This window comes from Gekko japonicus, unplaced genomic scaffold (genome assembly GCF_001447785.1).
Source record: "Gekko japonicus isolate JY-2015 unplaced genomic scaffold, Gekko_japonicus_V1.1 scaffold1938, whole genome shotgun sequence".
Lineage (NCBI taxonomy): Eukaryota > Metazoa > Chordata > Lepidosauria > Squamata > Gekkonidae > Gekko > Gekko japonicus.
Window position 1 is genome coordinate 206,190 of NW_015168714.1, and position 27,682 is coordinate 233,871.

The 27,682-nt window shown below is 40.0% G+C and overlaps 1 protein-coding gene across 2 annotated transcripts; it reads left to right on the top strand.

Annotated features, from left to right (window-relative positions):
• PRDM1 (PR domain containing 1, with ZNF domain) lies at positions 1-27,682 on the top strand. Of its 2 annotated transcripts, none has more exons than XM_015415562.1 (8): positions 1-76; positions 1,662-1,910; positions 12,224-12,343; positions 15,574-15,826; positions 21,522-22,609; positions 24,144-24,272; positions 24,756-25,334; positions 26,169-27,682. In XM_015415562.1, the coding sequence occupies exons 2-7, from the start codon at positions 1,728-1,730 to the stop codon at positions 25,323-25,325; spliced, it is 2,343 nt and encodes a 780-aa protein (XP_015271048.1). In that variant the 5' UTR covers positions 1-76; positions 1,662-1,727; the 3' UTR covers positions 25,326-25,334; positions 26,169-27,682. The 2 variants fall into 2 exon arrangements, with proteins under 2 accessions (XP_015271048.1, XP_015271049.1); XM_015415563.1 differs by lacking the exon at positions 1-76 and adding an exon at positions 365-405.

Sequence of the window (27,682 nt, forward strand, 5' to 3'; positions counted from 1 at the left end):
TAAGGCAGAAGGCTATGTGTGAGACTTACCTGAAACGCCAAGCTGCCAGCTGGAAATATTTGTGGACTGTACCTTGGTAAGCAGCTTCCTTCCTTCTTTTGAATGCAGAAGAGAAAACATTCTAGTGTTTTTTTTTCTGAATGAATATGGCATTCTGAGCACGTTGACAATGGCAAAAGTTCTCGTTGGAGGCTTTGGTTTTTTGTGATGATTAATTCTTTTTGCTGATAATGGCAACTGCCAGTTCCTTGAGTTTCAGTATTAGTCTTCTCTTGTAGAGGACTAATGTGCTTGTTCAGTTTGTAGCCAAGTGGGAAATTTAATTTCAGCAAGCTCATAAGGACTGTAAGAGGAACTAGTTTTTTTAAAAAAGGAAAGAATCAAAAGATCGAAGGAACTCTGGAGGTAAGGTAACACCTTTTTGTAATCCTTTTGTAGGCTACAAAATATTTGTTTGAATTGGTTATTCCAATCCAGATAAAAATCGCTAGTAGGATTAGCATAATGCTGGAGCCTCAGACCTTTGTTTTGGAAAAGCTGATGTTTGTTCAGTAATTCTGCACCAGGGAAAACAAAACATGCTTGGACTTTTTAAGGGGCAAGTTCCTAGCACTGGAATAGGACGGTGGTTGAAGTGACTGAAGGCTGTTAAGTCTCTGTTCTTTAGACTTGTATTTTTCACAAAAAATATTAACACTCCTCTTCATTTTAAACTTTAATACCAATGTTTCAATGGAAACAGAACACGAATAATGCTGATAATAATAAGCATTTACATCAAATCTGTAGGGATAGGTCAGTATTATGGTTCCCATAGTGCAGATGGAACACTGAGACAGAAAGACAGTGGCTTGTCTGAGGATTCCCAATGAGTACGTAACTAAGGTTTGAATAAGGAACTTCCTGGCTCATACTAGTTAGCTGCTACTCTACAGCAGCTCCAGTGTAGCCCTGTACCAGCTTCCTCAGATGGATGGTCACTTTTGTTTGAGTGGTTTGTCTTTAATCTGTAAGCAGCTATAGAAAACTTCACCTTTTTGTACTGTCATTATTTTTAGTAATTTGAGGCAGGCTGTTTCTGAAGCAGTGCTGGCAGGGTACAACCTCCCAGTGCTTTCCATGCCAAGGGATGTCAATATGGGGGGGGGGGGTTGAAAGTTGTTTGTGTGTTAGAAGCTGGTGGGAAAGTTCAGCCTTCCCCATTTGGAAAAGACAAGGCGGGATTCCGGTCTCCCAACATGCACTTTCCATTTTTAGATCATTCAGACACAGACTGCAGTTCCTTCCTTTTCCTTTTGTTGTTTATTACACTTTTCTGAAGCAACTTTTCCACAGGCAGTAAGTGGTCTTGTAGCTGTGACTGTAGGCTTTTTTATATACAAGCCCTGAGCTTGTTCAATGTATCTCTCACCCGCATCAGGTATTGATAAAAGGTCTAAGGACTTGTTCCTATAGCAGATGTTGTTTCTTCCCTCATTATTTCAGTGACTCCCCCCACAAATCCAGCCTTTGAAGCAGTGCTTCAGTGAAAACAGCTCAGTTCATTCTGCATCTCTGTTTCCAGCTAGCCCGACATTTCTATCAAAATTGCCACTAGACTGCCATTGCGGTCATATTGGCCTAATATTAGAATAAGAACTAAATGCAATTTTCTTTTCCAGGCTGCCCCATTGTGTAGCTCACATATTGTAAATCACGGAGCCCTGGAGGAAGGGACAACGTTGATAATGAAAATGGACATGGAGGATGCTGACATGACTCTATGGACAGAGGCTGAATTTGAAGAGAAGTGTACATATATTGTAAATGATCACCCCGCAGATTCCAGCACTGAAACTGGCACCATAATGCAGGCTGAGTCTTCCTTGCCAAGGAATTTGATCTTCAAATATGCTGGAAATTGCAAAGAGGTAAGAAGATGTGTACCAAGGATGGTTTCAGGCCTGGCTGTCAAATCTCATTTCTCTTAAAAGTGGGGATATTCTTGTGATTTCAGTTTTTAATGAGCACCTTTAATTTTTATGTTGAAGCCAAAATTGTGGGAAGATCCCAGATAATAATATGTTTACTACTTGTATTCTGCATGGGAAAACTCAGACAGTTCCAGAGTGATTTTCAGTGCAATCTGAAGCAGAGTTATCCTCTTCCAAGCGCTTAGATGAGTGTGACTCCACTTCAGATTGCACCATAAGAATCACAAATAAATTACATTTCCACATGTAAAGCACTCAAGTATTCCTAAAGTACTTCAGGGGTTTAAAATATCATTGGGCCCAAAGGTCATTTTCCACTGACAAAGAGGGGACCAATTTCACTGATTCCTTCCTCCCACTGCAGACCTGCATTTTGCCCCCAAGCTGTTCCTGAGACATTCCTGCCCCATGACAGCACTTTGGGGAGCTAAAAGGGAAGACTACAGCTAGTGGGGACAGGTGAGAAAGCTTTGTACCATCAGCTCCTATTGCAGTCAATTTAGAACAGTATTTTTGCATAAAATGGGAGATGTGTATCTGAAGGATGGGGTGATCCTACCTCTTCATTTCTCAGTACTGTCTGGGTCATTTCTGTACATTATTAGGTGGACTCTAATCTGGATAACCAGGTTTGATTTCCCACTCCTCCATATGGAGCCAGCTAGGTGACCTTGGGCCAGTCACAGTTCTTTCAGAGCACTCTCAGCCCCTAAAAAGAAGTCTAGCTCACCATGCACAACCCTAAGAGCTAGAATGTGTGGCTCTTGGACAATCCTAGGATCTCCTGGCTATCCCCCACACAACACCATATGATAATTAATTATTAGGATGAGGGGAGGGGTAAATGTTCTGAGAAAAGAGGGTAAATGTTCTGAGAAGAGAGGATAACATTATGACCAGTTCACTGAATTAGTACCCTGTGTTTATGTGGCTTGTTTATTTAGGGCAATACACCTTTATTTGTAGCTGGACACACAGGTATATTTCAGTCATCTCTGGAGTGGGTACATTCTTTGTTGTTGTTTCAGAAGGGCTGGGAAAAAAAATAGGCTGGATGAGCAATTGGCTGCCTGTTTATTCCTTCATATAGAGTAGCTATTATAGCTAGGCGTGATGTTCAGCTGGCTAATAATGGCAGGGACAGCCCATCATTTTTGTCCCTGTCCTGCAGCTTGTGGTGGAACAGCCATAACCTGTGCTTCTACTGTAGCTAATGAACTGACCACAGAGCTAAAGAAGGGTGTAAATTCATTCCTTTCTAGTTATTAAAAGTATCCTCCTAAAACAAACAGCACTAGAAGACTTGTGTACAAGATCAGAACCAGCATAAACTGGCACCGAATAACACTGTTGTTAGAATGCCTAGGAAACTTAACCTTAACTAGATCCCTTGCCCCCTCCCCTGTGTATGATAGTGAAATGGTTGGCTGAAGGAAATATAAGCAGCTTCTTTTTTTCTTGGTTCATAATGTGAGCCTAACTTGGGTGGTAAAGTTGTATGCTGTGTCATGTACATGAGATATAGAGACCACTCTAACATCAATTTACATGAATTCTACTTTTTCAGTTTAATATTCATTACTACATCACAAACAGACTGAAAAACAATCTTTAAAAAAATTGCTTGCTCTGTATATATATTTATTTAAAATACTGGAATTCCACACTCCATTAAAAACTCACAACAAATATTCTTAAAATAACATATTAATAAAAATAAGATCTTTAAAGAACACCTTAAAGTAAGTCTAAACAACAGCAAATAGCTTACATGTTTTTATATTAAAAGTAGCAGTGGATAATGAAACACAAGCTAGAATCCTAAAGCTAAAAGAGTTAAAATGGTAACGATATGATCACAAGACAGAGAATAAAAAATGGTGGTGGGAAGTGCCGTCGAGTGGCAGCTGACTTATGGTGACCCCCTAGGGTTTGCAAGGCAAGAGATGCACAGAAGTGGTTTGCCATTGCCTGCCTCTGTGTAGCATCCCTGGACTTCCTTGGTGGTCTCCCATCCAAGTACTAACTGGGACTGATGCTGCCTAGTTTCTGAGATCTGACGAGGTGAGCTAGCAGCAATCAAACATAGGGGAAAGAAAATACATAAAAATATGTTTTGTTCCATTTTAGTATGGCTGTGGCAATTATGGCTGGGATATTTTGGTTTAAGTTTGAGACAGAATGAGCTTTAGTTGTTTCTCATAAATTGTCTAATTCCTGGATTCTTTACTTGTAATTAATTAGAATAAATTTTATCCTCCACTTATTTTCAGTTCTGGTCACTATTGCTAAATGGAACCAATCAATAGAAGGAAATCTTTATTTTTTTCCATTCCATATCCATTGTTTACTGTAGTCTAATCCTACAGTGCTCAGCTGGATTGCATTGTCGACTAGCTAGTCACCCTCAGTGTGATGAAATAGGTGCAGGTTGAAAGCTCCTTGCTACGTCACAGCAGTATCTATAGGCCCCTGCCACACGCAGGGGAAAAGGCGCTTGAAGGCGCGGCTTTTAAAAGCCGCGCCAACATTGACACGGCGCGGCGGGATCTCACGGATCCCCCGGCCGCGCCGCCGTTTCTCCCCGGCGCGATCAAACGCCGGGGAGAAAACACAGCCCTAACCGGGGGCCGGCCGAACTGCGCATGTCGGAGCATGCGCAGTTCGGCTCCAGGCCGGGGTTGAGCTGGCGCAAGGGAGCGCCGGCGATCAGACGCCCGGAGTGCAGCGCGTCTACTCGTTGAACCACCGAGGTAGGTGGTGTCAACTTGAGGCGCTTTTTCCCAGAAAGGGCCAGTTTGGGGGCAGAAGCAGAACGCTTCCCAGATGTTGTGGTGTGATCGCGCTGCTTTGATCCGCCCCCAAACTGGCCCGCAACTGGCCCAAATCGCCGCGTATGAACGGGACCATAGTTAATTAGCTCTTTCTACCATCTGATCAAGTTTTTATTTACTCCTCATCAGTCTTAAAAGTAAGTTATGGGGAATTCAGTGGGTATGTATAGATTCTATCAGTATTTCTGTACCTTTGTTCAAGATACGCTGTGCTTTATACATCTTTTCATTATCACCAGAGCCTTAGGAAGAGGCCAGGTCACTGTGAATTCCCATTTGATAGGATTAGGACTGAAACTGTTATTTGTCAAATGATAGTTCATGGCTGAGACAATATTTGGATCCAAGGTGTAGGCCTGTTGGGTATTTTGATTATGCGGAGTGAATAAACACAGCACAAGACTTGTATATTAGCTCTGAAAGAAAACTTTACTCACTAATGAGGAAAGGGTTACTTGGAGATTAAACAAACAAACAAAGAAAGAATAAACATCCTCTCTAACTGCTCTAATCTAAATCTTGTCTCTAAGGCTTCTAAAACTCATGTGAGAACAGACTAGAGGAGATGCAGGCTCTACCATTGGGTCCGTAAACTTAGCTAGTTAGGACATTAGCATGCATAAACAGACATGTTTATTCTTTCATGACTACAAATCCCAACAAGGCCCAGTCCAGCACTCGGTTCACTTGTGTAGATTTGAAACTGGTTCTTCCCTGTCATAGGTGTGGGGGGTCTCCAAAGTTGTGTCTTGAGAATTAAAACTTTAGAGTCTGTATGGGTCTGAAACTTCTGCTGACAAGTAAGCACTGTCTCCTAATATATTTTGGGAAATGACTAGAAGGTCATCACATATAATGATCCAAGCTGTAGGCTGTTTTCATTGTAGAAGAGCATACAGGAAATATTAATGTTGTCATTAGCAATGTATTTAGAGTAATATTCCAGGTGCCTAGAGATATTCCTGTATCTCATATGTACATTTGTGTGTGTTTGAGTTTGGTTTTTATTTAACACGCATTGTTTTATTAATCACATAGTCCCATCCTTTCTTAAAAGGCCGGGGTGTGAATCCATGGCATGTCACACAACTGGCCTTGGTCAGAGATTATTTTAAGGGCATTTTTGTTATGCATTGGCTTCCTCTTCAGGTTACTGGCCTCCCTTCTTAATATTTTGATTTTCCCCTATATGACAATATTCATGATACTTTATGTTCAGCTCTTTTATTCAGTTGTTAAGAGCTAAATGTTTTCTTTCAACTACAAGAAGTACTAGCTAAGAGTAGACTTCTGTATTGTAAATAGGGCTACATGCTTGAGATGGACTAGAATAACTTTCCATGGTAGTTATGTATGTTTGGTTTGGACTTCATATACCACCACTCCAACCAATGGTAAGATGAAGACCACTCACAGAAAATCAATACAAACATTGAAACATGGTGTTTTGTATCCAACAGGAACCACATACAGAACACACAGAATAGCAGTTTCATTCAACACTACTCTGATATGCCCTTGAGGTTCAGGGGAACTCAGGAACAGCACTGGGCACAATTTGGGCATCTGCAGTGGGAAGATGGAAATCTTCCCCTTCCACCAGCAGCAGTGTCCTTCTGCCAACACCAAATAGCCTTTGGATATAAGCCAATATTATCTCGACCTATAAGCTATAAACCTCTTTCACTTGCATGCCTGTCTTAAATATAAAAGACAGACACTAATTTTGTAGTTGTGTACATGTAAGAAGGAAACAATACAAAACATTTCCTCTCACTCCACCTTTTTGAAAAAGAATAAATTATAGGATGTAGGCCCTTCTGCTCAGCTGCATCATTCTTTCAGTCAATTTAGTGGAGAGGGGGAGGGAAAGTTTGCTTTGTTCAAAACAGAATGCTAAGCAAACTAGTCATCATGTATTACTGGGGAAGGGGCTGAAATTAAACCATTCCTGCTTCAAAACACCTGGCCATTGATCCAGTTGCTACTTGCTTAGTGTGGTTTGGTATAAGGATAGTTACACTAAAAGAAATAATGGCATGTACATTTAAATAGATCCACTCTGTGTCTAATGTACGTTATTTGTAAAACTAATGATAATACCAAGTAAAGGTAAAGGTTCCCTTGCTCGAAAGCCAGTCGAGTCCGACTCTAGGGTTGCGGTGCTCATCTCCATTTCAAAGCCGAAGAGCCAGTGCTGTCCGAAGACGTTTCCATGGTCATGTGGCTGGCATGACTAAACACCAAGGTGCACGGAACGCTGTTACCTTCCCACCAAAGTGGTACCTATTTATCTACTTGCAATTTCTTGCTTTCGAACTGCTAGGTTGGCAGGAACTGGAACTAGAGACGGGAGCTCACTCTGTCTTGCAGCACCCGGGTCTCAAACTGCTGAACTACTGACCTTCCACAGCCTGCAGTTCAGCGTCTTAACCACTTGAGCCACCAAGTACTCTCATTTTAAAAACTTACTAGGGAAAACGGAAGAGTGCTGTTTTTTGTCCAGAGGTCCCAACTTGTCAGTATGTGCTCTGTGACAGAGATGGATGTGGCGAAATGGCAGAAAGGTTGGTGATATCCATAAAGCATCCAGGGAAACAGCCTCTGTAGGGGCAGATGAAGCATGAAAGTGCTGAATCTTTTCAACTGCTTGCTGAAGTGTTTATAGAAGGCCTGCAGTAGCTTTACTCCAGCAGTAATTCATTAGGACCCTGGTCAGTTCCAGCAGTTACTTTTTTCCTGGGTTGGGTAGATGTGCTGACTTTTAAATAGCCTTTTAAGCACCACTTGAGTTCAAACACAGTAGTAGAAAAACAATCTTGTAACTTCTATGCCTGAAGTACCAGTCAAAACATGGCAATAGTCTCTATATGAACAAGGGTGAATGGGGATACTTTGAATCTTTTTCCATTTACTTCCAATCCTGTTTGCAAAGAAAAAGTATCTCCTTGCCCCTTGCATCGTAACTGGCTTTGAACAGCTTGTGATAGGATGAACTCACAGTATTTATGTTATCATATGCTACGTGAAAATGTATCTTGCTTGGCAAGGAATAACAGAACGTAACCTTTTAGTGATATGGAACTGTGTACTTGGTGTATGCCTATTTCTAAGCAGTATGGAGAGAACTGATAGCAGCAATGGTAGGGCATTATTGCCATGGAAAAATAGGTGGAATCCATGTGTTGTTATTATAAGATTTAAAGAATATGTGATGATGCATTATCATTTTAGGGTATTTAAAAATTCCCTCAACATGTCATTTCTAGGAACTTTCTTTTATTAAAGAATATAATTGCCCCAGGGATTATAATTTTAAAGAGAGAAGATGCTAAAGAGAAAATCTTAATTTTCCATTTGCGTTCACAGAGTTTGTGGTGTGTTAGCAAGATCTGTAGAGCATCATTTCAAAGCAGAAGTGTGTTTAATGACACCTTGTGGACAAGTTTGAAATGTCTGTTCCATTCCTGTATTTCAGTAGCAAATAAGGCCTAACTAGCTTCCCTTACTGGGTTTTTTGTTATAGTAGTAATTTATGTAAAACCTAAGGCCAGTCTGGTTGTTGGAAGAAACAACCACTGTATTAAAATACAACTAATTCACCTCTGATCTTGTTTGTGAACTTTTTTCAATCTCTTTACCTTAGTTTGGGGCAAAAGCTTGTGTTTCTGTAATATTCTGAATCTGTCTACTACTACTACTACTACTACTACTACTACTACTACTACTACTACTACAAATGTAGCATGAGGTTTTTCACAGGTGCCCTTAAAAAAAAGAGGGTGTTCTGTGGCATTCGCATAGAAGTTACAGTTATGTCCAATGGTGTATTTCCTATGTTACATATTTAAGGCCCCGGTCACACGGGCCAGAAAATCCAGGGGGGGGGGAAGCATGGCTGTTTGCCCCGGAGCAAAATAACGCGCGGCTGCCCGATTACACATCCCGTCGAGGTCCCATGGTTAGGGTGTGAGGCTATCCTGCAGCGCAGCAAAGAAGCAGCGCAATCAAACCAGCAATCGCTAGGTGCCGTTTCCGTGGTAAACGGGAATATTTTTTTCTCACCAAAAGGTGAGCATGCGCATGATCGTTTGTGCGCATCCTGTGCAGACTAAAAACCTAACCAGTTTGCAATGGGACTAGGATGGGACGCGATCAGACGCCCGCCCTTGCCCCACATTTTCCAGAAACTAATACATCGTAAGTACTAGTTTTTTACTCCGTATCTTCGGCACGAAGCCACAGGTGCACTACACTTCCCAGATGTTGTGGTGTGATCGCACCCGGAAAATCCGCCTCTCATCTGTATCTTTAGCGCGGCAAATGCTCCGTGTGAAGAGTCATTTTACATTCAGAATCATCTTCCTACCATAAATCCGGTACTTGGTTTTGAGCTGTAGTTCAGTCCCTGGAAACAAAATTCAGAGATTAACATTTTATAATGTTTAAGCAGCTGCTTAATTACTGATTGCTGAACTACAGTAATACCTTACTTATTGTGAAATAGTTAAGTGCTGTTTACAGTATCAGAGTAGTATTGTATCATAGAAGCCATTCTCCTAAGGACCTTCCCAGACAAGCAATTTCAGTGTAATAAATGTGCAGTTCTGTTGGCATGTTTCCCCATTATTGGTGGCATAATAAGGGGGGATTACAATAAATATCATAAACATCAATCCAATATTGAATGCAAAATGATGAAGGTAGAACCAGTGGACAGTGCTTTATTGGTTACCATCTCTTCTTCCCTCTTCTTTAGAGAAACTAGATGAGGAAGAGGAGCAGGTAGCAGTTATGCCTTGCTTCCTTTCTCTTGCTAAGCTGGATCATGGCTAGCCACCAGTGGAGTCTGAGAGGGAAAGAACCTGGTGACAATTAGACCTGGCAGGCTGATGGGACCTTGCAAATGCACACACTCGCTCTCCTTTGCTAAGCTGCCTGAGTGGCTGTCCGCCAGTGGAGTCCCCATTGCTATTGTTATTTCCTTGCCGAATGCTCCGCAACTGCTGTTGGTTGTTGGCTATGAGGGGAATACTAACAAATCATTTTCATTTAAAAAGAATTAATTGCTCTCCCACTATGCAGAATCAGTCAGTGTAGGAACATTCATCTGGCTGTCTTTTAAAAAACAACTAAAATGTAGAATACCAGCAATGTCATCCCCTTCTCTATCTCCTTTCGACCCTCCCTCAAAGCAACAATTCTCCCTCCGAGGAATTTTTAAGAAGTGTTTTAAAAAAATCTTGGAAGGCTATGCACTATATTTTTTTTGGTATGCAAGCATCAGTTTGAACAAAAAACCCCATTTAATAAGGATCCCTGAAGAAATATGGTCAAAACTGGCAAGCATACTGAGCCTCATGGTAGAATATTGCAAATGTTATTTTCTATCCCATCCCCCCGGGTAGACATATCCCAGTCCCCACCACCACCACTTCTTGTATCTCCATAGTACTTCATGGGACAGGATATCAGACTATAGTATCTGCAAAGGGCCTTGAGAGACTGTTGCTCAAGGGTAAAATACTGTTGGGGCAGGCTTTGAATGATTGTGCTAAAAAGCCCCTAAGTGTTTCTGTTTGACATGTTCCGAGTAATACTGATTCCTAGATGTTCTGAGAACTTCACCATAAGTTTGAATTAAAACTAAAATATCTCTGTGTGTGTGCTTTTTAAGTACATGAGAGCCTAACCTACCTTATGGTCAAACTGCAAGCACGCTTCATGTACTAACTGTGAACTTTTCCTGAAAGTTTAGAAGAATGTAAATGAAGGTGGATGGGGAAAGCTAGAAGAACATCTGCCTCTTTCACCTCTCTATGAATCATGTGCAAGGGTTACAAAAATAAACACTATCAATGGGCATGTTTGTACTAGATTTGGTTTTTGAAAGTCCCTGTTCATTTTGCCATCAGTGCAGATGCAGGCCTCCTTTGGTTTTGTTAAGTTTTCAGACACATGTGAAACAATTGCCTTGAGGCAGAACTACATGTTACTTTTTATTCTGTGATTTTAAGGCTTTTCCAAAAGCAGCCTCTGGTACTACAAGGAGGGAGGCTTTAAAACTATTTCTAGCTGCTGTTTTCTGATCCGAAATGCTCCTATCTGCTTTAAAACAAAGGGAAAGTTGTTGTTTTTAAGTCAGAAAATTGACAGTGGAGGAAAAAGACAAAGAGCCATTCTTCCCCTCCAAAAAGCCCCAAAGTCTGAATTTGGGGGGAAATATTTGGGGGGAAATATTTTAAAATACTAACAGAACTAAACTCAGTTATCAGACTGCAGAATGCAAGACCCTAGATTTCAAGTCTTGATCTTTTTAGAAAATGTTTGCTCTCTAAGGCTTGAGAAGGTCAATATGGCTAAGTAATGTGCTGCAATATTTGTTAATATTTGTAATATACTAAATATTACATTCACTCATAATCAAGCTGCTCTACTGTAAAACTTTATACTGGGAGGAGAAGCGTGATGTCCTCTTGTTAGGATTTTAGTTAATATGCTTGTGATCAGATCTATAATTCATTTGTAGTCATTATTTTGGCAGGCATAATGAAACTAGGCAGTAGTGTGAGAAGGAACATGACTCATTAGCTTTGCCTTGAATGCTTACTAATTCTGTGGAACAAATGTCTTCTCATCACCCCCCACTTTCCATTTAAGCTGCAGACACCAGTCTTTTTAAAGTGTTTATTCATGTTTCCTGGTTAGCTAAGTTGCTCTGTTTATCATACATTATTTAGAGCAACTTAAAATGTAGCAGACTTGGTCGAAGTAAGGATGAGGAGAGAGGGAAAACCCACAGTACCTAAACAATATGTTGTAAGGAGACTTTCACAGGCATGCTGTTCTGATTCCTGATTTGTGGTCAATGATATAATTACTGGAAAAGAGGAAGCTTGGTAACCAATTTTATATTTGGACATACTAGTGTAACATACACAATCCCTGAGTTTCCACGATCAGATCCACAAACAAGCAAGTTAGAGGTCTATGGTGAAATATAAGAAGAGTGCATGCTTTTATGAATTGCTGTTTTATGAAATAATTTTAGGTGTTGGATGATGTTCATCTGTTCATACTTGGTAGCACAAGGACCACATCTTAATACAGTGGAATTTTTAACTATTGCTCCTAGTTGTTATCACAAGAGTAGAGCAACTAAAGATGAACTCTCATAATTCAACTTTTCAGCAGGCTCCAGTTCTGCAGGATCTAATCTTCATGCCAAATTATGTGCCTCTCTGATTAAAAGGTGTGGGGGAGGGGAAATCTCCTACTTTTAATTCCACTTTTCCCCAATAGTACGCTAAATATGGTTGCTATTTATATCATATTTTCCTCTGTGCTTTAAGTCTCTACTTGTATTTTAGAATATATAAAAAACTTAAATTGACTGGCCTTCTGCTTTTCTTTCAGGTTATTGGAGTCATTAGCAAAGAATATATCCCCAAAGGAACACGTTTTGGACCTCTGGTTGGAGAGATCTATACCAATGACACTGTTCCTAAAAATGCGAACAGAAAATATTTTTGGCGGGTAAGCAAAAAAAGAGAGTTTTATGAAAGTAAAATGCTAAATAAGTACCTAAGAAATGCCACTGCACTTCCATTTTGAAACTTACTAGAGTGCCGGGCATGGGTGGTAGGCAAATTCTTTACATGGCACTATGGTAATTTAAATAAAAGTCAACATTCTTAAATGGGCTAAGAATGACAACTGTACATGGGCTTGATTTGTCCACAGAGATGGGTCAGATTTGTTAACCCTCCCCTTTTTTTTACATTTCCGTACAATGCCTGTCATTCTTTGCTAAGTGTCCTTTGTTTTGTTGCCATGACCCTTATTCTAGAAAGTTTCCAAAACTAATTAGTTGTATTGCTTAACCTCTCCCTCTGCATTTAATTAAACTACTAATTATATTTGGAAGCCCTGAACTATTGCGATAGACTATTTACCTTGTGTCCAATTTCAGTTGCAGAAATTAGTAGGGTAACTTTAAAAAAAATGCTGTCAAGCCTTCTAATGGCACCAGTAGATAGTAATAGCGGTGGCAGAAAGGAATAACATTTGGTGGCTAGAGTGTTGGGTTGCACATTAAGTCAGTGGATTCCTTTGAGCAAGTCTCTCAGTCTAACCTACCTTACAGGAATTGTTGCAAGACTAAAATTGTCTCTGTACCCCTCCCTTTCTCCAAAGGAAACAAATAGTACCAACAACAACAACAAAAGTTCAGTGGCACACATGCAGTTTAAGGTCTCTTGCAATTTGCCATTAGTTCCTTTCTACAAGTAGAAACCATCCTACACATTATGAGCTATGAAAGCCTTTTCTGCTCTGTCAGTCAAACTGCAAGTGGACAAGTATTTTTTTTAGAGTGCTTATCCATACTAACTGAAATTTCATGGCATAGAAATATATCATGTCAGAGAGAGAGAGGAGTTCTAGAGTATAGCTTTCTCTGTTTTTATGCGAAGGAGGGTCCAAAGATGAGCATGTACTTTGGTTGTTATCACTACAAATGCTGCAGTTCCCATAAAAATCCCATATATGGTGAGGAAGGACGAGCCCAAAGCACACTCCTATGCAAGCCTATTTAGTGTCAGCCTTGCATCTGATCATTACAAAAACCTGTATTCTTTGCCCCTTTGTCCTTTTTTTTCTTTATTAGAATGCATTTGTCACTTCCTTAAATAGGTTTTGTTACAATTAATTATTTACCCTGAAATTTCCCATGAAACCTAAATTTTCTTTTCACACTTCTGCTACTATTCATATTTAACACTGACCCAAGAAAAAGCTCACTCGTTATTAGATATGAATTTGAGCATTGAAGTATCTTGGAAGATGATTTGGATTGCCACAGGACTTTATTCCAAATGAATTCAAAGAGCTAACATTGTACATGCATATCTTGTCTTCTGAAAAGTCTTTCAGTCTGCTGGTCATGATTCTTTTTTTTTGTCTCACACAGCATCAAGTAGAATAGGTTATTTTCTGAGTTCTGAAAACAGTCTTGCACATGCAGAGGAAATTGTGGAAGATAATTTCTAACATGTTATATTAAAGACATCCTGATTTGGCTGGCAGGAACAGGACCATCTGTTGTATGTTGTCATAAATGTTCCATTCAAATTATACCATCTTAAAGGAGAGGGCATGAATATGCTTTGCAAACTCAAGGATGACGTCATTTCTTGTAATTGCTGCAGTGTGACTCGGCATTTTTAAAAAATCTTTGTGTTACATGGAAATCTGATGAGCTAAAATAAGATCATATGACGGTTTGTGATCTCACCGTAGTAGAGTGTATGCCTGTTTTTAAGAAAGCATATAGTAAATTGTGTGAAGAGATGGAAAGGTAACTGGAAGTCACTCGGCCAAACTTCTGTCTATAATAGAAATGCAGAGTAATGGAACTACAAGTTCCTGGATGTTTGCAAATTGGAGCTAGCAAACTTAAAAACTCATGTTGAGAGCATAATTTTTTAGGCTTTGTTCCATCATTCTCATAACAAAAACACCGCAAAATCTCTCAAGCTTCTTTGATGAAGCCACATGTATTTCCTCCTCCTCAAATGACAGGAAGTAAGAAAGTGATTCTGGTGTTTACTGCTTGTGTTAAAAGGCCAGCTTGCTGCTGCATTTTTTTTCTATTAAAAAGGCTTCTCAGTCAATTGTTATATCAAAAATTAATATGAAATTGAAGATATATGTGAAGAAACACAGGGCAAAAGTCTCCAGTACAGCATGGAGACAGGGGAAAGAGAAGTTCAAATCCTTTCATAGCTGCTAAGTTTACGGAGTGACCTGACAGAAATCTCTCACCCAGCCTACATCACTTGGGGATGGGATGCCATGTGCCTAGAACATTTGGATAAAGACCTACTTGATAATAAAGTTTTCAGAGAATAGGTCTTTAAAAAATGGTCAACAGTTGAACTATGTTAATTTTCGTGTGATAATCTGAAAGTAGTTCTGTCAGAGAAAAATAATGTCCATTTTACATTACAGTCTATGTGTAGTCTTTTAGGTTAATTTTTTTCATATTCTTACCAACATTTTGGAAACCAAAGATACCCTGAATCATTATGCTGTTCACCTTTCTGTAACCAGCTGCTGGAAAGTCCTATTTGCTTGAATGTATCAGCTGAGAAAGAAATATGCATCTCTCAGACTGTCAAAACCTGCCCCCCTTTCAGATCTCCAATTAGCTATAATTTATATCAACACATTACCCCACCCAGTATTTCACCAAAAGGGCTAGATTCCAAGTATGAACAAGTGTTATTTTAGGATCTGGGAAGGGGAATGTTTGCATAACATTAATATTTAGATAGGTGTGGGGGGGGAATTTGGAAACTACAAGCACAGAGTCTATAGAAGAAAGGACAAGAAAGAGACTTGGCTGTGACATAACAAAGCTAATCAGTCCTGCAAAAGTCATTCATGGAGATTATTGTGAGCACTATCAGACATTAAATTGGTAATTGCACCTACTTGTTGACCAGCAGCCCTGAATAAGATTGTGACTTCAAGCTATATTCATGTGCTATACTAAAGCTTAGCATAAAACACACAAAAAAGGGCTATGGAAAATATTTTATGGTGCTTCTCATCCTTGCAATTGTAAGAGTCTCCTACTTCAAAAGGAAATGGTGGTGGTCTTTGTATTCATTGATATATTTCATTTTATTTCCTTAAAACAATCTTGCTAAGTATGCCTTTGTTTTACATTATACCATTAATGATGTCTTCTCTTTTCACAGATCTACTCTGATGGTGAGCTTCACCACTTCATCGATGGATTTAATGAGGAAAAGAGCAATTGGATGCGCTACGTAAACCCAGCTCATTCTGTTCAGGAGCAGAATCTGGCTGCTTGTCAGAATGGAATGAACATTTACTTCTATACCATCAAACCAATCCCTGCCAACCAGGAATTACTTGTGTGGTATTGCCGGGACTTTGCAGACAGGTTGCACTATCCTTCTACTGGAGACCTGGTGATGATGAATATCAGTAAGTGAATTACAATAAACATGCACATGAAGAAAGCATCCTCATAACATGTCCTTTCAGATTGGAGTTTAATAATATGGTGTTTAATTATGAGTGACTCATCTTTAATGGTAAAAGAGGTTTGCAGTGGAAGGCTTTTTTAAAAAAAGAGTCAATTTTCCTGATTAAAAACAACACCATTTGGCACCAAAAGCTTCCATACGTGTACCAGGACATCTGCTTCTAGTGCCAGCAGAACACTGGAACAGAGCCACCTAAACATCCTGTTTGTGACTTGGCATTGTTATAGCTGGAGAGCTTATCCTAAGCATCCTGACTGATGAGACATCAGGCTATAAGAATTCAAATGATTATTCGCCTATAAGCTTTAAAACGTTTGATAAAAATCAGGTACAAATATTTTTAGTGCAATACAGCACAGCCCATGCCAACATCTTTGCTACAGGGTTTTGCTTAGTAAGCATGAATATATTATTTCAAAGCTGATGTTTTATAGACTTTTCTGGGAACTTGAATACTGTTTTATAGTAGCCTATGATCTGGAAATATACATAAAGGTTAGTGATGTGTGAACTCTCCTCTGACTGAAGTGCAGTTGGGTTGCCAGTGGCATCTGAATGCTGAAAATTTTGCTTCTTACTGAAAATTAGTTTCAGTTTGGCTTGTAAATTATATGCATGCTTCCATATTGCCATTTGGGAGTTACAGTGTAAGGGAATATACCACGTTGCCTAGGAAACCATGATCCTATCCCTTTTCCTTCATTTTATGCTTTACATAATTTCTCTGTTCCTTCTGTTTGGCTGATAGTGCTGTTATTTACCTGAATTGATCCCTTCATGAAAGATGATGAGGCAGCAGCTTTAGAGGCAGCAAAGTGAGAAGAGGCACTTATTGCCATGGCTTGGCTGCTGCAGTTTCCACTAGTGATTCAGCCGGTTTCTCATGACTCTATGGGCTACCTTCACAATACATCTCATTTTTAATTGTGAACCGAGAAGGGACTGGCTCATAATTTTAAAAAGAATAGTATGAACAGAGGAAATTTGTATTATTTGTATTATGAGTTTATTTGTTTAATTTCATGACACCAGAAGGTTGCTTCCAAATGTTCTGAATATAATCATTTTATGCAAAGGAGACATTTTCAGGATAGGCATGATAACTTTTTGTTCACATCCATTATGCTCTTTGATTCAGATGGCCTAGTTATTCCTCTGCTTTTGTATCACAAAACGGTATAAAAGGGACCTTATGTGTATTGGTCACTGAAGTTAGTTTACTACTTTATTTTAACAGAACAGAGCTAGAATATTATTCCAGAACTGGCATGATCTAAGGAAGGAAACCACATTTGTATCAGTGTTGCCCATCTAAGATATTATTTCCTGATGTTGTTTGTTGTATAGAATAGATCTTTCTTACGTCATGACTTCTAATACCTAGGTGAGAATTTCAAATGCAAAGTGAAAATGCCTTTCATGTTTTCCCAAAGAAGTACTGAGAAATAAATGGCATTAATTAGTTTTGTGTACAAACAGGACAGAAGTAAACCAGTTAGTGCAGAAGCTATTTTGGCTGGGATGTAGCACATACCCTTAGAGATAAATGCAAGTACCCTTAGGTTGAACACTAAGAAAAACATCCTAATTATAACGTTAGCTAAGCAATGGAACAAGTTGCATAGGAAGGCTGAAAAATATCCTTTGTTGTAATCTTTCAAGAAAAGGCTGGACAAGTATTTATCATGCATGCTTTGGGTACAGAGTATCCTCACTTGAGGCAAAAGTGTAGGTTGGACGTCTGGACAACTTCTACATCTGGAGTAGATGAGCTGCTGTGTCATACTGAAATTATTTTATTCATTTTTGGGTATCTTCAAGTATATCCTCATGCTTTTGAATCTGTTGCTCCTTCTATCAGTGGAGCAGCATATCAGAGCCATCCACAGAGAAGTCTGGGGTTTCTGCATTCTCAGGGGCTCTCCAGGTATGCAGGCAAATATTAGCACGTAAATTAGGGGGGAAAGTATGCTTAACAAATATTCTCATTTCTGTCCAAGATCCATACATTTTTGAAAAATGTTGAGGATCATTCAAACGGTGTAAGAAAATAATGGGAAGATAAAATGGGGAAGGGAGTCTCATGTCCCACTAGGGTTGCCAAACCCCCTGGTTTGGCAGGGGTCCCCCCCTTTTGGGGGGCTTCTACCCGCTGCCGGCCAGCTGGCTGCCAGAGGAACCCCCACCCCCAAACCCCAACACCCGCAGCCACCCCTCTCCCTTCTCTCTTGAGGGGTGTGCAGGGGGGGACGCCAGTTCCTTTAAGTGCAGAAAGCCAGCGTTTCCTGGAGAGGGGGGAGAGGGAAGGGAGAGGGGCGCGCAGGGGGAGAAACACCAGCTCCTTTAAGTGCAGGATGCTGGCGTTTCTCGCACAACCGATCTCTGTCGGGTGCGCGGGGGGGGGGGAATACCAGCTCTCTGCACTTAAAGGGGCCCCTTTAAATGCAGGGAGCCAGCATTTCCCGCGCACCCCATCTCTGTGGAGATCGGGTGCGTGGGGGTAGAGAAACGCCAGCTCTCTGCACTTAAAGGGGCTCCTTTAAATGCAGGGAGCCGGCGTTTCCTGCGCACCCGATCTCCATGGAGATCAGGTGCGTGGGGAGGGGGGAATGCCAGCTCTCTGCACTTAAAGGGCCCTTTAAGTGCAGGGAGCCGGTGCTGCTGGAAGATCGGGTGGGCAGGCAGGGGGGACGTCAGCAACTTGACGTCATCATGTTGGGGATGCCCCACCCCCTCCAGGAATACCCCCCAAAGTCCCCCACTGGGGGTGATGATAGGACTTGGGAACCCCATGTCCCACCCAGTGGTTCTTGGAAAAAGGGCAAGATAAAAAGTATACTAATTTTCTACTTGCTTGTTCCCCCCCCCCACACACACACATATATACAGTTTTGTGTGGACCTATAACCAACTGAGAATGTTAAAATTGTTAGTTTAAATAAATTTGGGAATCATTCCTAAACAAAGTTACATGCTTTTAAGCCCAATGAAATCAGTGGATTAAGGGAGGTGTAACTAATTATGATTGTACTGTTAATAGAAGACACTGTTTTATTTTGTCCTTTCTGTTTTGTTTTGTTAAGTTAATTAAAAGGCTTTTAGCTAGTTCTGTCTTTCTATCACTTTTATTCTTCCATTTTCATCTTCCTATCTTTTATACTGTTTTTTCCTGGTTTTATTTTTTATCCTTGCGATAATAAATGGTGTGCCCATAAAATAGATTAACATACAAAATGCATTTGATGATGTGTGCATAATTTTAGAAGGCACGTGGATTCTCATTTATATAGAATGTGTTTCTTCTGTGGGACAAGGGCATCCATATGGAGAACAAATGTAGTCACTCTATATTAAAGAGCTGTTCACAGTGGCAGTTTGTTATATAGAATTTGCCCAGTCAGTAAAATAGAGGATAGATTTTTTAAAAAAAGAAAAATATGTAGGAATAGTTACAAACTAGTACTGATCAGTCCTGCATCAAATCTTACTGTATCAGTTCTGCAATGTGGCAAAATACACCCCAGTGCCAGTTTCATTATAGTGCAGTAGCTGGATAATTCATTGTTTATGTAGAAAATCCAGAGACGGATCCCTGCTTGGCTATGAAACACTCTACCAGTGCCATCCTAAGCTCAGAACTTAGAAGGCTATATGCTTAGAGTGGGGAAATCTCTCTCTCAGACTACTTTCCTAGGTTATTGAGATCAAGATTAGTCTAGTCTTCTTAGGGGAGTAGCAGGTTACCAGTTCAGCAACCATTGCAATCAGTAGAAGCTGGCCAGTGGTAGTGCTAAACAACCAGATCTGGAAGTCAATTAAAATCTGAAATATTGTCATTCAAACTTATTCTAAACTTCAGTGGAACTAAACTTTTACACCAAGGTCCACATGCCAGCAAACCTTGGGGACATATAGCAAGTCAGGATTTTTCTTGATTCATTGTGGAATATTAAAGCTATTGATGCAGTAGTGATTTTGTTGTTCCATAACTAGTAGCATGGCTCCAAATGTATTTCTTCTGGATCAGGACCAATGACATCAGCATAATTAGGTGATGAGCTGGGCAGGCTACCCATGACCCATTTAGAAAAGAAATTATGAAGTAATGGTAAATCTTAGTCTCCATTGCTAGCTTATGTGGAAATTTTTTTGCCTACTTCAGAACTTCTAGGTTCTCTTCCTACTAGCAAAATACATGCCTTATTTAGATAAAAATATGAATCAGCATTATTAATATTCATCACTCAAAATGTTCAGCAGCATTTACTTCTGAAATGACTTTGCACACCCACAGCTATTTTTCAAGGTCTCAGGGGAAAGAACTAGAATAAAATCTCTCAGGCTGCTAGTAGACAATCAACAAAGGAGATAGTTCTTCAAAATACAGTTTGGAATATAAAATGGTTCCTGCTGGATCAGAGCAGCGTTCCATCAAGTCTAGCATCCTTTTTCAAACATCAGCTAACCACTTGTCCTGGAAGGCCAACAAACAGGGCACAGAGTTTGTTTCCTTGCCCTGGTATTCAGAAATTCCCTTACATGGCTAGTAGGCATTCTTGGATTTATAATCCATGAATCTATTTAAACCTCATTGGGTGCCCCTGAGTTCTATTATTATGGAAGAAAAAGCTTACTCTGTCCTTGTGCATAATTTTTATAAACTTCGATCATATTCCACCTTAGTGATTTTTCCTAAAGTTAAAAGCCCCAGACTCTTCAGTTTTTCCTCATAGGAAAAGTGCTCCACTCCCATAACTATCTTGGTAACCCCATTCTGTACTCTTTGCAGCCCTGCAATATCATTTTTGGAGAGACAGCAAGCAGAACTGTACAAGTATTCCATAACAATTTTTCATACACTTGGTGCTTCATTGATTTCCATGGGACTATGTGGCACAGTTAGTCATCAGATTAAATGTAATGGGAGAGGGAAAAGAGGGATGGTGTAAACATGTTAAGTTTAGAACTTACATATATTTATAGTTTCTCTCTCTCTCTCTCTCTCTCTCTCTCTCTCTCTCTCTCTCTCTCTCTCTCTCTCTCCACACACACACAAGGGAAGGAACAATATTTTGGGGGGCCCTGGTAGGAAACATGCTTTATGGTGCAATCCTAAACATAGTTATTCCCTTCTTATTGAAATAAATGGGTTTATAGGAGTGAAACTTTGCTTAGAACTGTGCTTTAGTTTAGAAAGGTCCTTATTGGACCTTTCTGCCAAGAAATTACAATTGCTTGATATGGTTTTATCTATGTTTCATAATGTCTGAGATCCAGGAAACCCAGGTTCAAATTCCCCTGGGTGACCTTGACACAGGATTGTTACTGTGAGGATAAAATGGAGGCATGGAGAATGAAGTTTTAAGTCACTATGTGTCCCCATGGGGAGAAAAGGGGTGTATAAATATCTAAATAAAAAAATACAAATAAGAAGGATTCCATGTATCACACTTAAAATCGCTTTAGAATTGTTGGATCTTGTTTCCATTCAGTTTAATCTGATGCTGTTCACCCTCCCAATGGAAATTCATAAATTAATATGATAAAGTAGATTTCATGCTGGTAATGTGTTCTTACTTTAAGAAATTGCTATACTGACTTGAAAGATTCATTTTCTTATTGTTGTATTTCAGCACACAGCCATGTAAATCCAAAGCAGCAAACTAATAGCAAAGATGAACTTTATCAGAAAAATGTGCCCAAAAGAGAGCACAGTGTGAAGGAAATCCTGAAAAATGATTCTAGTCATCCTAAAGGAAAAGACTTATTCCACACCCACATTTCATCACATATTGAAGAAAAAGACTTTGAAGGCTTAAGAAAAAACTGTAGCCCCGAAAGGCCTTTCTATCCACGCATTGTCTACCCAATCCGACCTCATATCCCAGAAGATTACCTGAAGGCCTATGGGTTTGAGAGGCCTAGTTACATTGCCCATTCACCCATCCAGTCTTCTACCACACCAAGCCCCTCAGCAAGAAGTAGCCCAGACCAAAGTTTAAAAAGCTCAAGTCCTCACAGCAGCCCAGGAGTTACAGTTTCACCCTTGGCTCCTGTGTCTCAAGAGCACAGAGAACCTTATCCATACTTGAATGGACCCTATAGCTCAGAAGGTTTAGGTTCGTATTCTGGATATGCAACCTCCAACCATGTCTCACAAGCCTTTATACCTTACAATCCCCCCTACCATAAATTCCTGTTACCACCATACAACATGAGCTGTGGCAGCCTGAGTACTTTGAGCAGCATCAGCAATTTCAACCTTCTCCCAAGGATGTATCCCTTCTACAGCAACATATTCAATGGAGGAAGCCTTTCTAGTCATATGCTGAATCCATCTTCCCTTCCAAGTTCATTGCCATCTGATGGAAGTCGCCAGCTGTTGCCACCTGACCACCGAAGGGACTTCCTTATCCCTGCACATAACAGTGCCTTCTCCATCACAGGAGCTGCTGCCAGCATGAAAGACAAACAGTGCAGCCCAACCAGTGGGTCACCCACAGCTGGCACGGCAGCTACTTCAGAACATATAATGCAACCTAAACCTACCTCAGCAGGGCTGGCTGCCACCAGCAGTGAAGAAGCCATGAATCTCATCAAGAGCAAGCGTAATATGACTGGTTACAAAACCCTTCCATACCCACTGAAGAAACAGAATGGGAAGATAAAGTATGAATGCAACGTCTGCTCAAAAACCTTTGGCCAGCTCTCTAATCTGAAGGTAGGCTTTTAAAGGAAAACATCTTATTTCTAGATAGTACTAATGAGATCACTCCTTCTTCTTAACTATCTGAAAACTGGGTCAGCAAATAATAGCTTGTTTGCCAAAACTGGTTTCCTATACTATTTCCTGCTGCCATTGAACAAAGTATCTAAAATGGGCAGGAGCCCATAATCCCACCCACTTTCATTTTAAATGATTTTCCATTCTGTTATGTAAGGCTTTGATAGCTCTGTTGAGGAAGTGGGACACATCCATAGAATAAATCATTCAGATTTGAAAATAATCATGTGGCACATATGTTTTAATGATGATAGCATCTTTTTAGAAGAAGAAGAAAGTGGCATGGAGTCACATCCCCATCCACTGGGTGTTCCAGGCAAGAGACAAGCAGAGGTTGTTTGCCATTGTCTTCCTCTCCATAGCAACTCTAGTCTTCCTTGGTGGTCTCCCATCCAAGTATTAACCGTGGCCCAACCCTGCTTAGCTTCCAACCTTCGCTGATCTCGGACTAGGCTGGGCTATTCAGGCTGCTAGGAATGTAAAATATTGTGCAGCACATAGGAAGAGACTGCTGGTTCTAAGCAGTGACTAAGAAGAAGAAGAAGAAGAGGAAGAGATTGGATTTATACCCCGCCCTTCACTTGGAGTCTCAGAGCGGCTTACAAACTCCTTTCCCTCCCCCTCCCCACAACAGACACCCTGTGAGGTGGGTGGGGCTGAGAGAACTCTGACAGAAACTGCTCTTTTTCAAGGACAGCTGTGCCAGAGCTTGTGACTGACCCAAGGTCACATCAGCAGGTGCAAGTGGAGGAGTGGGGAATCAAACCCGGTTCTCCAGATTAGAGTCCGCACACTTAACCACCACACCAAACTGGTGTGGCAAATGTGGAACCCTGTACCTTATTTGAGTAGTCATTGAGAGGTAGTAGCAGAAGCAGGAAGTAGATGGAATTCTGTAGCTGTCTGCTGGCCAGAATCATCCACCATAAGCCATTAATCTCATAATCTGTGCTGGTACTTGGTACTGCTGAGCCACACAGCCACTGTGTTCCTGCACTGTGCTGACTCACTTAACACTGCCACCTTGTGATGCCCACCAGCAGGGTGTATGGGCATCCATCTCCTTTGGTTGGCGGTAGCAGCCTTATTATCTGACTCATCCACAAGAGCAATACATTAAGAGAAGCAATATTACAGCCTCAAATGTTTTGCACAAATTGGCTCTAACTTGGTTAATTTATATAAGTCATTTTATCTTTGAACATCAGTAAAATAAAACTACAAAACATACATAGAATTTGGAAAACAGTGTTGTAGCTGCATTTTTTTTTAAAAAATGTATTTCTTTAACTTTTTAAAAGCCTGTTAGTTTATAGTTTCATTTATAGCTTAGTCTATGGTCTGATTATAGTATATTAAAATATTGCCGCTTTTGCGATTTTTTCCTGTGTTTAGGCATTTTGAGTACTCAACTAGTGCATAATATTGTTATTCAACATACTATCTTAATATTTATGGGGTTTTTTAAAAGGTCCACCTTCGAGTACACAGTGGAGAAAGACCATTCAAATGTACTACATGTAATAAAGGATTTACTCAGTTGGCTCACCTCCAAAAGCATTATCTGGTACACACAGGAGAAAAACCTCATGAGTGTCAGGTATGTAGCCATTTCTGTGGTGAAATTATGTCTTGACACAGTGATGCATCAGTGCTCATGAGGCAAAACTGAGCATGCAGCTGGAATGGTATTTGATATTGACAGGTTTCATAGCTGGAGAGAGAGAGATTGCATTTCAATTGAAGAAACGAATTTTTGTGTTTGGTAGCAGCCACTCTAGAAGCATGAACATCAAAGAAAGTTCTGGTTGCAGACATGGTTCTGCCTTATGTACACATATTTTAACTCCTGGCTGTTTAGAAGTCTGGAAGACATGATGTTGCAAGCAAGCAACCATAGCACCATATATTATTTAACAGGGATTAAAAAGCAAGTGGGAAATGGGTGTGACTTTAAATGAGGGCAAAGGCTAAATGGGATTAAAAATTCAACGTGACTTATGTTTTCTTGTTTAAATTGCCTTTTTGAAACACACACATTCAATTCCAGTTTCTCATGCCTTGATTGCTTCTCTCTAATTAGGTTTGCCATAAACGATTCAGCAGCACAAGCAACCTGAAGACACATCTGCGGCTCCACTCTGGAGAGAAGCCTTATCAGTGCAAACTCTGCCCTGCTAAATTCACCCAGTTTGTGCACTTGAAACTGCACAAACGTCTCCACACCAGAGAGCGCCCGCACAAGTGTATCCACTGCCATAAGAGCTATATCCACCGCTGTAGCCTCAAGGTCCACCTTAAGGGCAACTGCCCTGTTGTCCCCGCATCTAACCTTTCCACAGAGGACTTGAATCGGATCAATGAAGAAATAGAGAAATTTGACATCAGTGACAGTGCAGACAGGTTGGACGATGTCGAGGACAATGTTGACATGGCATGTGTAGTCGAAAAAGAAATATTGGCTGTGCTTAGAAGAGAGATAGAAGGAGCCAGTCTTAAAGCAACATTGCAGAGGAACCCGGGGAATGTGCTGATTGCCTCAGGATGTAATCTTTATGAATCATCAGATATTGTGAAGTTGCCTCATGGTCATCCACTATCTCGGGTACCTGTAAAGGTCAAGCAAGAAACAGTTGAACCAATGGACCCTTAAATACTGTGTGTGAGTTTGCATGTGTGTGTGTGTATGCACATGCACACATATGTACATGTGTGTTTGTATGTGTGGCAAATTAAATGATTTTTTTAATTTATGACTTGGCAAGTCAGGGTGCCTGTAGCAGTTGCTTGTATATTGTGTCAGTGCTGCAAAGCAATCTTGGCTTATGATAGTTTCTGTAAGGTCATTTGAAAGAAGGAACTCCAAAGTTGTTATTCTCAGGGCATAAAACTAGGCAAGGACTGTATATTGCCTTCCCGACTTCTTTTAAAAAAGAAGACGACGACGACAATCTCTCTTCCGCAATCATTTTTGAGTAATAGTACTTCCTAATTTATTATGCAATTTACCATTCAAAAGCAATAGTAAAAAAGAAAGCAATTACAATGATAGGAAAGTTCATTGTAATTTTGAATATAAGTGTTTATATTTTGTCTTGTGGCCATTCTTTGTAGTTTTTTTTTCTGCACATCTGTTTTTTTAAAAACCTCAAGATTGGCAGGGGGGTAGTGGGACATTATGTACCTCTTTCAAGAATGAGGTTTTTGTTTTGCCAAAGGTAAATGCTAGGAGTCCCTTTAGTTGGAACAATACCAGGTAACCAGATAAAATGACCTGGAGTTTAAAATTGCCCCCAGAAAAGGGAATGTGATGCTGGTGTAGGCAGAGACAGAAAGTTAAGAGGTGTTTCTATCTGCAGCGCTGCCTGTCGAGAATGGCTGGGGAAGTTAAGTGCTCTGCCAGAAATAATACTTCCAAAAAAAGTAGTTGTACATCGTGAAGTTTTGAGCAATAGTATTACAAAAAGTTTCTCTCCCTCTCTTAAACTGTTTGTAGAAACACCCCAAAGATGTTTCCTGCAAAGGAGGTTTTTGTTAAGGCTTTTTCCAGTGAAGTCTTATTGGGGAATCTGATGTGTGGATTCTCGGGGGAAGAAAACGTGATGGATTTTTCCCCCCTCATCTGTCTGCCACTTTCCTTGGAAAGAAGTTGGTAACAAAGTCCTTTATTGGCATACCAGTTTTTTGTTTGTTTTCCTGTATGACTCAAGATTTCTCTCAGTATTTGTATTAGTACATTTTGTGGTTAATTTAATTAAAGATTCAAAGGGCATTGCAAAGTTGCTGAACAACAGTTACCTCATTGAGTGTGTCCAGTGGTGCAGAAAATGCTGTTTTATCTAATGCTTTGCTACTTTAGAGAACAAACCAAAATGTGCAGAGAAGACAGAATGCTTTTTTTCTTTTTTCTTTTTTTTTGTGTTGCTAAGCCCAAAGATATCATGTCGGCATACAAGGTGTAGCAAAGAATACATGTGTATTTATAGATATTTATACCAATATACCATATATGTGTGAGTGTGCATGTGTGTATGTGTATTTTTATACTACTTAAGTTGGTGAGCCAAACTCTGTAATATCACCTATTTTACATAACCAGCTTCACCCTCCAAAGGGCTAAATTATCAGTCTGTAAACCATAATACATGCTAAGGAATTCATCATCTGTCAATATACATGTACAGTATTTTACCCAAAGCTTGATCCTGCAAGCTGCTGTTGATATGAATATATTTATCCATATAGTACACACAAAGAATTCATTAAGATTTTATGGCTTCTATCCCCTTAGATTCTTGCTGAGGACTTTGAAACAAAGCAACAACCAAAAATCTAGGCTGGAGAAACCCCCACACCCCAAATCTCACCCACCTATATATGGTATAAATATAATACAGACTGGTAAAGAGTAGAATGAACTATTTAAAGTGTTTGGGGAAGTGTGCCATCATTCCCTCTGTCTCTTAAAAGGCTGCAAGATTGCATGTATGTAGCAGAAGAAAAGAACCACCACTGTTACACTCTTTACCATTGTGTGTATATATATTCCTATCTCCTTATAGTTTTAAGGGATTAGACTGTTTCAAAAATGATCTAAATCTAAGGCCTTCTTATTTATAAGACCAAACATATCCATGGCCTAATAATAATCCAATGATAACTTTAAATATAATTTTGAAGGAAGGACTGCAGTTCATTACATTTCTGCTCCCATAAATTGTGAGGCAAGCATTTTTAAATGTAGCAACGTTTCATAAATGTAGTACTTAACTGTAGGATGAACCAAAGTACCACTACTATTAACACTGGACACACACTTGCTTTTATTAATTGCCTGTAGTGCTTTCTTGTATTTGATACAAATTTTACAAAGATTTATATGCAGCTTTAAGAATTTTACTCCTTCTCTGTCCAATCTTTTCCTCCCCATTTAGGACCTTTAACATGTGAATGTAGCAACAATCAGTGTTTGGTGTGTTTTTTTTGAAGAAGAGGCTCTGACCAAAGTTA

What these genes read in the sequence shown, in the direction of transcription:
- PRDM1 (XM_015415562.1), top strand. Translation starts at nt 1,728, where the DNA reads ATGAAAATGGACATGGAGGATGCTGACATGACTCTATGGACAGAGGCT. An exon ending in ACAGAAAATATTTTTGGCGG is followed by an intron (nt 12,344 to 15,573) that starts GTAAGCAAAAAA and finishes CTCTTTTCACAG; the next exon opens with ATCTACTCTGATGGTGAGCT. An exon ending in CCTGGTGATGATGAATATCA is followed by an intron (nt 15,827 to 21,521) that starts GTAAGTGAATTA and finishes GTTGTATTTCAG; the next exon opens with CACACAGCCATGTAAATCCA.